This window comes from Cynocephalus volans, chromosome 2 (genome assembly GCF_027409185.1).
Source record: "Cynocephalus volans isolate mCynVol1 chromosome 2, mCynVol1.pri, whole genome shotgun sequence".
NCBI classification, from domain to species: Eukaryota; Metazoa; Chordata; class Mammalia; order Dermoptera; family Cynocephalidae; genus Cynocephalus; species Cynocephalus volans.
Window position 1 is genome coordinate 185,260,241 of NC_084461.1, and position 14,383 is coordinate 185,274,623.

The 14,383-nt window shown below is 56.3% G+C and overlaps 1 protein-coding gene across 16 annotated transcripts in view; it reads left to right on the forward strand.

Moving 5' to 3' along the window:
- Positions 1-10,210, forward strand: part of NCOR2 (nuclear receptor corepressor 2) — a 216,809-nt gene extending 206,599 nt beyond the window's left edge. For 11 of the 16 annotated variants that reach the window (XM_063086064.1, XM_063086066.1, XM_063086065.1 and 8 more), the window contains 9 exons: positions 275-424; positions 585-730; positions 1,236-1,429; positions 2,256-2,405; positions 2,999-3,144; positions 3,962-4,015; positions 6,887-7,111; positions 8,129-8,308; positions 9,036-10,210. In XM_063086064.1, the coding sequence (XP_062942134.1) occupies positions 275-424; positions 585-730; positions 1,236-1,429; positions 2,256-2,405; positions 2,999-3,144; positions 3,962-4,015; positions 6,887-7,111; positions 8,129-8,308; positions 9,036-9,217 (1,427 nt within the window). In that variant the 3' untranslated portion in view covers positions 9,218-10,210. Of the gene's footprint in view, positions 1-274; positions 425-584; positions 731-1,235; positions 1,430-2,255; positions 2,406-2,998; positions 3,145-3,961; positions 4,016-6,886; positions 7,112-8,128; positions 8,309-9,035 lie in introns of those variants that run through there. The other 5 variants (XM_063086073.1, XM_063086074.1, XM_063086075.1 and 2 more) reach the window with 3 other exon arrangements.
- Positions 10,211-14,383: the final 4,173 nt, after the last annotated feature.

Below are 14,383 nucleotides of genomic sequence, written 5' to 3' on the forward strand. Positions count from 1 at the left end.
CCCCCAGTATTATCTCTGTCCCTTTTCTCCTCTAGGTTTGTCTCAGTATCTGGCTCTCCCCCTCCCTTGGTTTGTCTCTACTTGTCTGCATTTTTTTCTACCTCCTTCCTGCCCCCCAAACCCCTACTTGTTCAACCTCTCCCGGGGCCCAAAACTCCCCCCCAAGCTTGGGTTCCTTTCCATCCCACGGGGACCCAGCCAGCATGGGAGGGCAGGCTGGAGGGGCAGCCCTGAGACCCTAGGCCTGGCACCCTGACTCTGGGCCCTGTCGCAGGTTACCACAGTGGCAGCTACAGCCCCGATGGGGTGGAGCCTGTCAGCCCCGTGAGCTCACCCAGCCTGACCCATGACAAGGGGCTCCCCAAGCACCTGGAAGATGTCGACAAGAGCCATCTGGAGGGTGAGATGCGGCACAAGCAGCCAGGTATGGCCCCCCACCCATGCCCCATCATGCAGATGGGGAAACCGAGGCTCGAAGGGGCAGAGCTGGGATTGGAGGACAGCAGCTGGGATTGGAGGACAGCAGCCCCTGGCTGGGCAGATGCCCCTTGCCCGCCCCTTGACCAGCTCTGCTCTGCCTGCAGGCCCCGTGAAGCTCGGCGGTGAGGCTGCCCACCTCCCGCACCTGCGGCCACTGCCTGAGAGCCAGCCCTCATCTAGCCCGCTGCTGCAGACCGCCTCGGGGGTCAAAGGTCACCAGCGGGTGGTCACCCTGGCACAGCACATCAGTGTAACTACCCATTCTCTGTCCCTCCCCATCACCTTTGCACCTGAGGTGGGGACCAGGCCATGGAAGGGAGGAGCTCACACACAGCCCCCTGGTCCCGGCGGTATGGCCGGGGAGCCTGAGGTTTGGCGAGGGTGAGACCCCCCCAGAGCCTCAAACTCAGATGCTATAGCAGGCCTCCTACAGCTGATGGAGCCCTGGGGGCATGAGCCCATGATCCACAGCTTCTGGAGTGCCAAGACGTTCAGTATCTAAAAGTGCTTTAATGTACTCTGGTCTGACAAATCCAGCCCATCTGGGGGCCACCAGTTTGAGACCTCTGATCAAGCTCCCACCTCCATGCACACTGAGGCATTGAGGCCCAAGGTGTCTATGGGTAGGTCCTAAGTCGCCCAGGAAGCCAAGAACCGAGCCAGGGTTCTGCCCCCAAACTCAGTCTAAACCCCCCCCCCCAAGAAGGTGTTGGCAGGGTGGGTGCCTGACCCGCCCTTCCTGCTTTGGCCTGCAGGAGGTCATCACACAGGACTACACAAGGCACCACCCGCAGCAGCTCAGTGCGCCCCTACCTGCCCCCCTCTACTCCTTCCCTGGGGCCAGCTGCCCCGTGCTGGACCTCCGCCGCCCACCCAGCGATCTCTACCTCCCGCCCCCAGAACATGGTGCCCCAGCCCGCAGCTCCCCGCACAGTGAAGGGGGCAAGAGGTGAGTGTGGGGTGGGGGTGCCTCCTGCTGGTCAGCCAAATGTCCGCCTCAGGAAGGGAGTGGGGCCTGCAGGGTGCCATTGCACAGATGAAAAACTGAGGCTCAGATAAATGAGGGAGTGCCCACAGTCACAAAGCTGATGAAGAATAGCTCAGTGGGTTCCAGGTACCAATCTGCTGCTTTACACTTATTAACTGGTTGGATTCTCACCACAACCCCAGGAGGTATAGGCAGCATTATCCCCATTTCACAGATGAAGAAACTAAGACCCCTGGAGAAGTGAATTCATTTGCCCACAGGGGCATGGCCAGTAAGCGGCAGGGTTGGGATTTGAACCCGAGCTGTATTATTTAGGTAGCAACCTCTCAACATGCACACACACGCATGCACACACACATACACACATACACACACCCGCTTCTGGTTAACTCTGGTGCTCTGGGAGTCGAGAGAGGAGGCGGGGGGTGGGGTGCTGTGTGAGTGAGGCATAGAAATGGGAGGACACAGGATGTCTTTGGCAGGGACAGGGGGTGCATCCAGGATTCAGAGCAGATCAAGGAACTAGAGCCCATGGGTCAATTCTAGCCCATGGCCTATTTTTGTATAGTTCATGAGCTCAAGGTAGTTTTACATTTTCAAAGCATTATACAAAAGAGAAAAGAATACATGGCAGAGAACAATTGTGGCCCACACAACTAGAATATTTATTATTTGGCTATTTACAGGAAAAGAATGCTGAGCCCTGGCTTAGAGTGCTGGGCTGGGAAAGGGCGTCCCCTTCAGGAGGGAGAGCTCTGTCCATAGCTAGGACCCTCTTTCTGACCAGGTCTCCAGAGCCAAGCAAGACTTCAGCCCTGGGAGGCGGCGAGGATGGAATTGAACCTGTGTCCCCGCCGGAGGGCATGACAGAGCCAGGGCATCCCCGGAGTGCGGTGTACCCGCTGCTGTATCGGGACGGGGAGCCAACAGAGCCCAGGTACCTTCATGGCACCTGCCACCCTCCTGGGCTTCTCAGTGTAGAGGGTGACAAGGGCTTTTGGGCTCAGCTGGGTGATCTCACACCTGCTAAGCAAATTTCACAAACCAAGCAAATTTCACAAACTTGGGGGTGGGTGGTGTACCCCATATTTCAGTGGCAGCTTCCTGCACCGTGGGCTGGGATCTCAGCTCAGGCCAGGCCCCTATTACTGGCATCTATTGAGGATCTGGGGCATAATGGGTTAAATGTGCTGGACCAAACTGGGGTGAGGGGTGGGTAGAGGCTGAGAAGGAAGCCAGGCCCCTGGCTTTGGGGCGGGGAATGGTCTGAACCTACTTTTGGTTCCTGAGGCTCTCTGCAGAGAGTCGGGTTCTCAGGGTGGCCCCCCATGCAGCTGGGAGTCTCCTTAGATATCCTGAGCCTGAGATGGGTGAGCTGCAGAGGAGATCTCAGGAGCTGTAGTCTCAAGGTGTGGGGCTTGGTCCTGAATTTCTAAGGCAGCTTAGGTGTTGGAACACTCCATCCATCACCAGAGGTGTGCAGGCTTGGCACCGAGCAAGCTGACCCTGGCTGTCTGATCCTCTTGGCAGGATGGGCTCCAAATCTCCAGGCAATACCAGTCAGCCCCCAGCCTTCTTCAGCAAGCTGACCGAGAGCAACTCCGCCATGGTCAAGTCCAAGAAGCAGGAGATAAACAAGAAGCTGAACACCCACAACCGGAGCGAGCTGGAATACAGTAAGGAGACTCTGACTCCCCGTGGAAGCACAGGCCACACATGGGCCTGTGGCCTACCTGGGCAGCTAGAAGCCAGTACAGCAGCGAGAACCCACAGGGTGATTTCCAAAGCTAAAGGGCCCGCTGGCTACCCGTGCCCCTGGCCCTTCACCCCACGCTCAAGGAGCCCCGGACAGTTTCTTTGCATGTGGGTCTTTCTGTAGTAAGTACTGGCACAGAATGTGGCAGCTAGAATAGCACCCAACACACAGGAGGTACCCAGTGGATGCTTACACAAATGGATCTGTGCTAAGCTCGTGCTGGGTGCCCGGGATTGTGTCCCACCGTGTTAGGGCGGGGAGTCCTCCCGTTCCCAGTATTCATCACGTGTGGTTTTTACCCCCATGAATGTGGTTGCCGGCATGACTTCCTCAGGCTTTGCTCCTCCGTCTTTAGCACATATCAGACCCTCCAGAGAGCGTGTGAGTGGGTGGGCAAATGAACGAAGAATCCATTGCAGTCCATGACCTCAAGAAGCCTCATCTTTTGGGGGAGTTTGGGCACATTGCAGAGGCTTTTCCCTTTCTGGGGCTGGAGTAGAAGCCTTGCAAATAGTCACTGGCCCAGGCTGGTAACTTCAGAGCCTGGCTAAGTGTGTTCCGCGGACCAGTACTCCCAGGAAGCTGGTTAAAAATGCAGAATCTTAAGCCCTGTCTCTGACCTGCCATATCAGGCAATGAGGGTGTACCTGACTTAGACCAGGTAGACAGGTGAGACAGTCGATTTCCCAGCACCTGTGGGCCTGCAGGCCTCACCCACCTTGTCATCCCCCCTCCAGATGTCGGCCAGCCTGGGACAGAGATCTTCAACATGCCTGCCATCACCGGAGCAGGTAACCCATCCAGCCCCGGCTGCACAGCTGCCCAGGCCTCTGCCCCTCCTCCCCACCCCCTTCCCCAGCCATGGGGACAAGGAGTCTTTCCCAGTTCGAGTATCCCCCCTTATTCTGGTCTCAATTGACTCTGTACTAGGATCTAGTGTCATACAACAGGCAGGCCAGGATTGTTCACCTTGTGGATGCAACCTCTCTGTGCAAGGAGTCTCTGTTTGGAGTTAGACGTCCAGGTCCCCTGTGTGTTTAGTAAGTATCAAGTGCACAGAGGCTTCCTGGAGACTCCACTGGCTCCCTTGCTAGGTCTCTCAGGTGGACATTCGAGTGTCTGGAGGAGGAATGGGCCTGTGCTTGGCACACACAGCTTCAGGGTCCATGTGGGCATTTTTTATGGGTAGAGCATCCGTTTTACTTAAAAATTCAAGCCAGGGAGCAGGGGAGGGTGGCTTTTTTTTTTTTTTTTTTTTGCCAAATCAAATGCAGATGTGTAACAGAAACGAGGGTAAAATTCACATACACAAACAGTTTTTAAGCTGAAACTTAAGACTTCTACAATATTTTGGACTTTAGGAGGCCCTTGGGGTTGGGCCCCCGGCCTCTAGTTGGCTGGGGCACTGTGTATTTCCACTGCCCCTGTGGAAGGAGTTGTAGTGGGACTTTGGAGAAATCCTTGGTGAGTCTGGTGTAACGTGACTGAAGCCCAAGCAGACCCCTGGGGATAAGCCCAGCCTGGTGGGGGCTGAGGACTAGGGAATTTGCAGGGTCTGTGTTTGTGCTCAGATCCGCTGTGGTCTTTCAGTGGAAGCCTGAGGGCAGAGGGGGCCAGGGAGGCTTGCTGACCATCCCTGGGGGACATTCAGTGTCCTTGAGCCCAAGGAGTGTGGAGAGCAAAAGGGCAGCCATTTGGATATTATCGGGGGGCATCAAGACCTCAAAAGGGGGTCCCAGCAGGGCACAGCCACCTACCCACCCAGAGCATAGACACTGGGTCTTTGCTGAGCCTCAGGCAATGGGAAGAAGACAATTTGGTCGAAACAACATGACGGTTCGAAATGAATGTTTCCAGAATGTTCCAAATGTTGATGGAGTTGCTAGACACACAGATGTATATGTATGTAGAAATTCACAGAGTGGTACAATGAAGATTTATGCTAAAACTCGTATGTATGTTATATTTGATTTTTTTTCTCAAAAGCAACTTAGTCCACAAAAAAAAAATTTCAGGCCCTGGTCTCTGCTGCTCAGCCTGTGTCAGACTTTGCCTTTATAAATGGAGATGGTCAAGCTTCAAGCCCAGTTCCATCAGACGGGACTCATGACCTTGAGTGTAAGGCTCAGTGGTGCTGCTGTGATTGCTGGAACTTACGCTAACGAGAAGCCCTCAGGCCCTGTACTCCCCTCAGGCCCCATACTGCTCACCTCGCTATTGCCACATTCCAGTGTTTTCTAAATGTGTAGATTCGTAAATCCTTTCTTTTTTTTAGTGCTCACCCCTGTTGGAAATTGCTTTTTCTCAATGAACATGGCATTTTTTTTTATGTGCTAATGAAATGCGGCCAAGACACAGCTATAAAGGTATTTGAAACCAAAAGGACGAAAAGAAAAACAAAACCTAGCCAGCAGTTGCTGCAGAAATGTGATTTTAAAAGGGGCTATGTCACTCTCACTGTGCGGAAGCTGTCAGTTTAGTTGACACACAAGTGAGCTATCAGAAAAGCTCCCCACGTACCCACTTCCTATCATGCAGTTCACTCAGAACGGAAGTTTTAAAATTCATGAAAATCTTGCCCTACAGCAGGTAGGATGGCCTGGGGATGGATGTGTGGGAAGTTTTTGAAAGCAAAGTCTGGTTTAACACAAATGCTGAAAAGAGACGCCTACCTGGGGTTTGTAAAAGTTCCCACCAGAATGGTTCACAAGAAAAAGAAAGGGAAAGAAAATCTGGTAAACAAAAAAAGAGGCTTGATGTGACTGCGCAATGAGTGTCTTGAAGTATCCACTTGGGACCAGTTTGTTGATTCGACCACTTTGTCCTGTGACTGGGGTGGCTGGGCCAGCTGGGGCCAGGCCGGGCCAGGGGCGGTCATGCAATTGTCTAGCTCTGCCCTGTCCCCTGCACGCATCGTAACTGCATGGCTACGACCCCCTCCCTCACCGTCCGTCTCTGCACCTCTTTCTTCTTGTGGCTCCTGGGTGGGGAGAGGTGGGCAGGAGGAGAGTAGGCCCAGCGTGGGGGGGCAGGCAGGGGGTGCCAGGTCCCAGGCCTCACAGGTGAAGTGGGGGCAGCGGGAGGACCATGTGGTCACCTCCCCTCTCTAAGTCCCTTCCCCAGCCCCCCAGCCAGCACCTAGCTCTGGCTTGATCCAGTTTCCTAGCAGCCCCTTTCCCAAACAGAACAGCCCTCTGATTCCCCCTTCCTCCACTCTCTCTTCTAAAGGCCACTTGGTATGAAAAAGAATAAGCAGCCCAGCTGGGATTGGGGGTGCAGAGCGGGCTTCTGATTTCCCAGAGGACAGAGTAGGAATGAGGCAGGCGAGGGACCATCTAACCTACCCAGCCTCACCTCCCTGGGAATGGCCAAAAGTTTCTGGGGCCCACCTTAAAAGAAACCTCCCCCCATCACCATCCCTCAGGAAAAAAAAAGGAGGGGGAGGGATAGGGAAATAGGAAACGTGTTGCTTTGCCGAAATGTGCTCACTGTGTATTTCTTTCTTCTCTCTCCTCTCTCCTTCCCTCTCCCTCTCTCCCTCTCTCCCTCTCTCTCCCTCCCCTCCCCCTCCTCTTTCTCTGTTGCCGTCCTTCTGGCTCCCCCTCCCTGGCCCTCATGTCTGTGTGTGTCTGTCTGTCCTGTCTGTTGTCTTTCTCTCCCAGGCCTTATGACCTGTAGGAGCCAGGCGGTGCAGGAGCATGCCAGCACCAACATGGGGCTCGAGGCCATTATTAGAAAGGCACTCATGGGTAAATATGATCAGTGGGAAGAGGCCCCGCCACTCAGCGCCAATGCTTTTAACCCTCTGAATGCCAGTGCCAGCCTGCCCGCTGCTATGCCCATAACCGCTGCTGATGGACGGAGTGACCACACACTCACCTCGCCAGGTCTGCAGGCCTCTCCCGCCCCCCCTCCCCAGCCCCAACCCCGTGTGTCCCCACCCCTGCCCGGTGTCATTAATCCTCGCTCCTCTGCGTTTCTCTGACAACTCCCCTCAAGCTTTGGAGCTTTATTTTTGTGCGTGTTTGACATTGTTCTGGAGTTTGCTAATCTCAAGCGGACCTGACATCCCCATGCGTCCGCCTCCACCCCGCCCCACCCCCTGAGGCCGGAGCGCTGCTGCTTTTCTGGAAATGCTCCCACTGCCACCCACACCCGCCCTGCCTGCTCCCTGCCAGCATCCTGGCCCGGCTTGTGTCTCCTTGGGGAGACCAGGCTGGAGTGAGGACCTTCCCACACCACGTGGACAAGGGGGAATGGCAGCCAGGTTTGTGGGCTCAGCATCTGCTGGACCCACATATGTGTCCAGCTGGGGACTGATGGGGACAGACCAGTGTCTGTGTGTCGGCCCCGAGAGTCAGGAAGTCAAATGAGCCAGGTCCCCGTCAACACCGTCCATTTCAGAGCAGGGGCAAGCAAAGAGATCTTGGGCCCAGTTGTCCAATCTGGACACTGAGGCCCTGAGAAGTTTCTGGACTCTGTGGGGCTCAAGCCTGTCTTCTCTGCAGAGGGCCTCCAGCCTGCCCAGTATCAGCACAGCCAATGCTCGGGGTGAACAGAGACCCGAGGCTTCATGCTCAGGGTTTTAGCCCCTGGGTGGCTGGGTGGGCTGCAGGACAGCCTGAGGTGGTGTTGCAAACAGTCCAACCCACCCCCCAGTAGAAACTCACCTACAAGTGTTTCCAGGCTCATGCCTGGGTCTAGCCATCTGGTCGACCCTCCTTGGCATCCTGGTCGGGGTGCGGAGGGGGTTCATGCTGTTCTCCCTCCATGAAGGGCACAGGAAGCAGGTGGCCTCTCCGTGGTGGACCAACCCTCTCTCCCCTCACCCCCAATGCCCCACCTCCATGTCGGTGCTGTCTTCACAGTCCAATGCAGCCCCTTCCCACTTTGTCCCCCTGCAGGTGGCGGTGGGAAAGCCAAAGTTTCTGGCAGACCCAGCAGCCGAAAAGCCAAGTCCCCAGCCCCGGGCCTGGCATCTGGGGACCGGCCACCCTCTGTCTCCTCAGTGCACTCGGAGGGAGATTGCAACCGCCGGACACCACTCACCAACCGTGTGTGGGAGGACAGGCCCTCATCTGCAGGTGGGCGGCAGCTGAGGGTTGGGGCTGAGCCCTCTGAGCAGGACACAAGTGTCTGGCAGGACACAAGTGTCATCAGGAAGCTGAGTGCTTGAGCACCTACTGTGCGCAGAGCATGGAGTTAGGCCTGTTCTGAGAAACACTGCCCAGGGACTCGGTCAGCTGAGTCCAAACTTACAGCTGGAAAGCTTCCTCCAAGGGCACAGGTGGAGGAAAAGGGTGTGACTAAGGCTGTCCAGGGAAGCCAGCCTCTGGCTCCTGCCCAGAGAGAGAATGGCGAATTCAGGAAGCCACAAGGGACAGATGCACAGGGTCGTGGGCAGGGTCCAGGTCACACGGGCTTAGCAGGCCACGCAGGGGAACCTGGATTCTCTTTCATGAGTAGCAAGGAGCCCTGGAGAATGTTAAGTAGGGAAGTGCATGATCTAATGTAGGGCCAGAAGGCCCCTTAGCCTAGGGAAGAACAGACCAAAGGGGCAAGGGCAGAAACAGTGAGGAGTCTATTGCTGCAGTCCAAGTAAAAGATGACATGGGCTTGAATGGGATGGAAGTGGTAGAGGTGAAGACAGGCAGACAGTTCTGAGAAGTTTTCCTTGAGTTAGAAGGGCCTAGGATAACTGCTGGACAAAAAGGCCAAGGCCCCAATTCCTGATGTGGTGGCAGGTGGGCCAGTGGGGGGCTGCCCAGCTCACAGAGGCCTCCCGGGTTTCTCTCCCTGTCTTTCCTGCAGGTTCCACGCCATTCCCTTACAACCCCCTGATCATGCGGCTGCAGGCGGGTGTCATGGCCTCCCCACCCCCACCTGGCCTCCCCGCGGGCAGCGGACCCCTTGCTGGCCCCCACCATGCCTGGGATGAGGAGCCCAAGCCACTGCTCTGCTCACAGTACGAGACGCTCTCTGACAGCGAGTGACTCAGAATGGGGTGGGGGGCAGCACCAGGACCCAGCAAGCATCAGGAACAGCCCAGCGAGGAGCGGGGCAGCCACCAACTCCCCCACCAAGGAAGGAGCCCCTGAGTCTGCCTGCGCGTCTGTCTGTCCGTCCATCCAGAGCCGGCCTCCTTGCCTGTCTAAAGCCTTAAAACTAAGACTCCCGCCCCAGGCTGGCCCTGTACAGTGACCTTACTCAGGGGATGTTTACCTGGTGCTTGGGAGAGGAGGAGAGAGGGCCGGGGAGGGGGTATAGCAAGCGTGTGGCAGCCACAAGCATGCGGCCGGGGCGGCCAGGGACCCAAAGCAGGATGACCACGCACCTCCACGCCACTGCCTCCCCGCTTAATGCATTTGGAACCAAAGTCTAAACTGAGCTAGCAGTCCCCACACCCTCCCTCCACCTCCTATCCTGCTTAGTGCTCTGGACAGACGGACACAGGCACTGTCCAGCCCCCAGTGCTCTCGTCCTGGTCCCCACAGGTGGCCTCAGCCAAGGACTGCTGGAAACTGAGTCAGGCCAGGTGGGCAGACAAAAGGGCCAGGCGCAGCCTGGGGCGAGCGGATGCTCAGAAGAGCTGGACTGTTTTTTTCACACATCGTTGCCGCAGCGGTGGGAAGGAAAGGCAGGTGTAAATGATGTATTGGTTTACAGGGTATATTTTTGATACCTTCAATGAATTAATTCAGATGTTTTACGCAAGGAAGGACTTACCCAGTATTATTGCTGCTGTGCTTTCGATCTCTGCTTACCGTTAAGAGGCGTGTGCCGGCCAACAGTCAGTGACCCCATCGTCCATAGGACCGAGGGGGCGGGGGCTGCCGGCTCACCAGCCCCCACGTCCTCCCTCCCTCCCTTCCTTGGGCAGAATGAATTTGATGCGTATTCTGTGGCCGCCATCTGTGCAGGGCGGTGGCATTCTGTCATTTACACACGTCGTTCTAATTAAAAAGCGGTTATACTCAAGTTACAAAGGTTTCTTCTCTACCTTGGACTGGAAGCCAAGAGGGCAGGCAACTGGAGAATTTGGGGGATGGTGGGAGTGTAACCCTGGAGGGCAGAGGGAACATACCCCCAACTCACCAGAGACTTCTCTCTTTTGAAGGTGAGTATTCACACCCCTGGTAAGGATGTCACCCTGAGGGCATCGACTACTCACACCTGTGGTGAGGGAATCAAGTATTTACATCCTGGTGAAGGAATAGAATAGTCACACCCATGTGAGGGTGTCCAGTGATCACACTCGTGGTGAACCTGTGGGATAGTCACACTCGTGAGGGTGTCCAGTGATCACACTTGTGGTGAGCCTGTGGGATAGTCACACTCATGAGGGTATCCAGTGATCATACTCGTGGTGAACCTGTGGGATAGTCACACTCGTGAGGGTATCCAGTGATCATACTCGTGGTGAACCTGTGGGATAGTCACACTCGTGAGGGTGTCCAGTGATCACACTCGTGGTGAGCCTGTGGGATAGTCACAATTGTGAGGGCGTCCAGTGATCACACTCGTGGTGAGCCTGTGGGATAGTCACACTTGTGAGGGCATCCAGTGATCACACTCGTGGTGAGCCTGTGGGATAGTCACACTCGTGAGGGTATCCAGTGATCACACTCGTGGTGAGCCTGTGGGATAGTCACACTCGTGAGGGCGTCCAGTGATCACACTCGTGGTGAACCTGTGGGATAGTCACACTCGTGAGGGCGTCCAGTGATCACACTCGTGGTGAGCCTGTGGGATAGTCACACTCGTGAGGGCGTCCAGTGATCACACTTGTGGTGAGCCTGTGGGATAGTCACACTCGTGAGGGTGTCCAGTGATCACACTCGTGGTGAGCCTGTGGGATAGTCACACTTGTGAGGGCGTCCAGTGATCACACTCATGGTGAGCCTGTGGGATAGTCACACTCGTGAGGGTGTCCAGTGATCACACTTGTGGTGAGCCTGTGGGATAGTCACACTCATGGTAAAGGTGTCTGTTATGGTCTCAGTTGTTAATGTGAAGTATGTTCAATGTCACTCTTGCCCGCTACTGTCATGTGAGGACAGACAGACGCTCTGCTGTCACTGCTTGCTTTGAGTACATGGCAGAAGAGAGCACAGCCCCACTGGCCTGGGTTGAAACAACTGCCAACCTGACCTCTGCACTTTGGTGTCCTACCTTTCAGGGAAGAGTCACACTCCCCACGTCCCTCCTGGAGAAGAGCAGAGCCTTGGAAAGGCCGATGGGCTCTGCCATCTGTCCAGGTCACTCTTGCTTGGTTCCTCAGGCCAGCAGCCTGGCTCCCAACCCTCGCCACCCTGCTCTTCCCCTCTTCCTCTTCTAACGCCTCCACGCTCTCACCCAAAGCTTGACACCCTGCTGGTGCCCAGTTGTGTGTGAGATGTGTGACCTGGAAGGGTGTCAGGGAGACCTTGTTTGTCCCCCTGTGTGGCAGCCCCAGGTGTTGGCGGCATGCGGGGCAGGAGCCTTAGTGCAGCAGGTGTTGGTGGGACTGGGGTCTTCGGTGGTGCCCACTGCATATTTACCTGGAGGAAGGCCACCCTTGCCCTGGAGCTGCTCCCACTGGTCTGGGCTGGCCTGAGGCTCCCAGCAGGAGGCAGGTCTGGGCAGCCCCACAGTCCCCTCTCAGCCACCCCACGGCCCCTGGGACTGCACTGGCCTGAGCATGGCCTCCAAGGCCCCTCCCCGAGTGGGGTCAGAGAACACGAAGCGGTGAGGTCAGTCCTGCCCTGGTGGTGTTTCTGGAGCCATTGTGGGGTGAGTGACCCTGGCTGTGTCCCACTCTGTCCCAAGACTGGCTAGACATGTGGACAGTGGTGGACAGCTGGCATTCAGGAGATGCCACCTGTGGGAGGCTTGAGCTGCCCTGCCAAGTCCTCCTGCTGTTCATGAGGGCGGCTCTGGCTTCCCAGGCTCCAGGAGCCTCCAGGAACTTCTAAGAAGTGGGAGATGGGCTCTGCCCCTCACAGGCCTCAGGCTGAGAGGGTGAACCCCACGAGATAGTCTGCAAAGTGGGGGGTTCTCTTTTTGCTCTTCTTTCTTCAAAGGCATTTCTGAGTCACGCTAAGCCCAGAGGTCTCAGGGGCGTGGAATCCAGCCTGCCCTGTCCCTCAGCCTCAGGGCCAGGCAGGGACAGATGGCTCCCAATCCCCAGAGAGGGGCCACCCTGGCCTAACCAGCTGGTGAGCAGGGCCACCAAAGGGACGATGTTCATATAGCCAGGAAACAGCCTTCCAGGGTTCTGATGGGGACTTACCAGGCAGGATGGCTGTGGCCTGGGGGTCCTTGTCCCTGGGCAAATGTCTGATTTCAGCCTCACGTTCCAAACTGTAGACAACAACCCCCACAGGATTTGGGGAGGGAAAGGAGGTGAGAACCAGGTGCACTGCCATCCCCTGCCAGGACCTCCCCAGTGGATCCAAAGCCTCCAGTGCCCAGCCTAAGGTCCTGCCTCCCCTGGGGCGGAGACCTGGGAGTTCTGAGGATTTGGGGGTGGGGAAGGGCATTTGCATCCTCAGGAGATTCTGCCAGCCTCACTGGCTCCCTGGAGAAATGAGCAGAGGGCTTGGCTTTGGGTGCCCTCTGGGCCTTGCATTCTTATCTGTGCACTGGGCTCCGATGCCTCCTGACAGGGCTCAGCCTGGAGCCCGGGCTGTAGTTCTGAGGCCGGCGGGCAGGTGGCAGTGTGGGGCCAGCAGAAGCCTGTCCTGGGTGGGTCCTTCCTCCACCCAGGCACAGACTGACCCCACCTGGAATCCAGGGTGGATCAGGTCCTGTTGGCCACATTAGCTGCCAGGGATTGGCTGCTCATGCTGGTGCCATCAGGTGCCACTTCTCTAAGCTGTGATCAGACCAGAGTTATGTGGGGACAGGCCACAGGTCTCAGCCCACATGGTAATACCCACCAGCCCCCTACCTCTGTGCCTCAGAGTTGGCACCACTTGGCACCTATGACTGTCTTCTCCGAGCGCCAGTGGCCCAGACGTTTGCAGGGTGCAGGGACAGAAGGCTCATGGAACCCGCAAACGGTCCACTCTGTCTCCCAGCTATAACCAGCCAGTCCTCAACCCCAAAGAGGTCATCCCACCCACATCTCGTTTAGCTTTCTTACTGCTCCATCTTTAAAATGAAGGCTTATGCTCCTCCCCGAACCCTACCTCCCTGGAAAACTCCTACACACACTTGAAAACCCAGCTGTGGCATTACCTCCTCTGAAAACTCACTACCATCCCATCTTCTCTCTCCTCTCGGTCTCTATTAACGCAAAGCAAGCTGCCCATGTCTCAGGACAGAACCCCTGGAGGCAGAGCTCTGGTCTTTCCCCTCCTGACCCTGCTTGTGGTCCTGAACCTTCCCGGCATCTGTGTTGAGCTGAACTGACACTGCGAGGATCAGATTCAATAGAAAATTAGAAAATGTTTTGTAAAGGACGGTTGTTGGCAAATGTCACCATGTCTTAGGACATTGAGGAGTTGGTTAAAGGGCAGATTCCTGAGCCCACCTGGAGAGTAGATTCTCTAGATCCAGGATGGGGCCTGGGAATCTGTGTCTTGACCAGTGGCCCAGGCGATTCTGATGTGGGTGGTTTGCAGCCCATGCCCTGTATCAGTGTCCCCCTCCCCAGTGAGTGACAGTTGCCCTTCTGGGGGCATCCCCGGGGCACCACCTAGCATTTTGAGATCTTGCACATCTGGTGTGTGAGGGTAGGGGGAGGGTGAAGGACCTTTCACAAGCAGTACCCTAAGGCCAGGCAGCTGGGATCACTAGCATCCAATCTCTGTTTTGGGGGTGGAAATCCCCACGGGATGGGACACAATCCAGACAAAACTGGCACCTCTTTCTGGCTGTCTCTAGGTCCACTGGGTTCCCGAAAGACAGACAAGCTGCTTCAGAGGAAAACCAAGGCATGCTTGGGGGCCTTACGAGCACTTGTCCCCCACCTCCTCCTCCCCTGGGTTGGGCTTCACTGAGCCCTGCACTATGAGCAGGCAGGATGGGGGTCTGACTTCACCAGGAAAGCCAAAAACTATCTGCATGGTCAGACGGTCCCAGGAGGCCCACCAAGAGCAAAAGGAAGTCTCACTGGACTCTCAGAGGCACGTGCATTACCTGGGTCCTCTGGGAAGCAGACGCTGAGATGGATG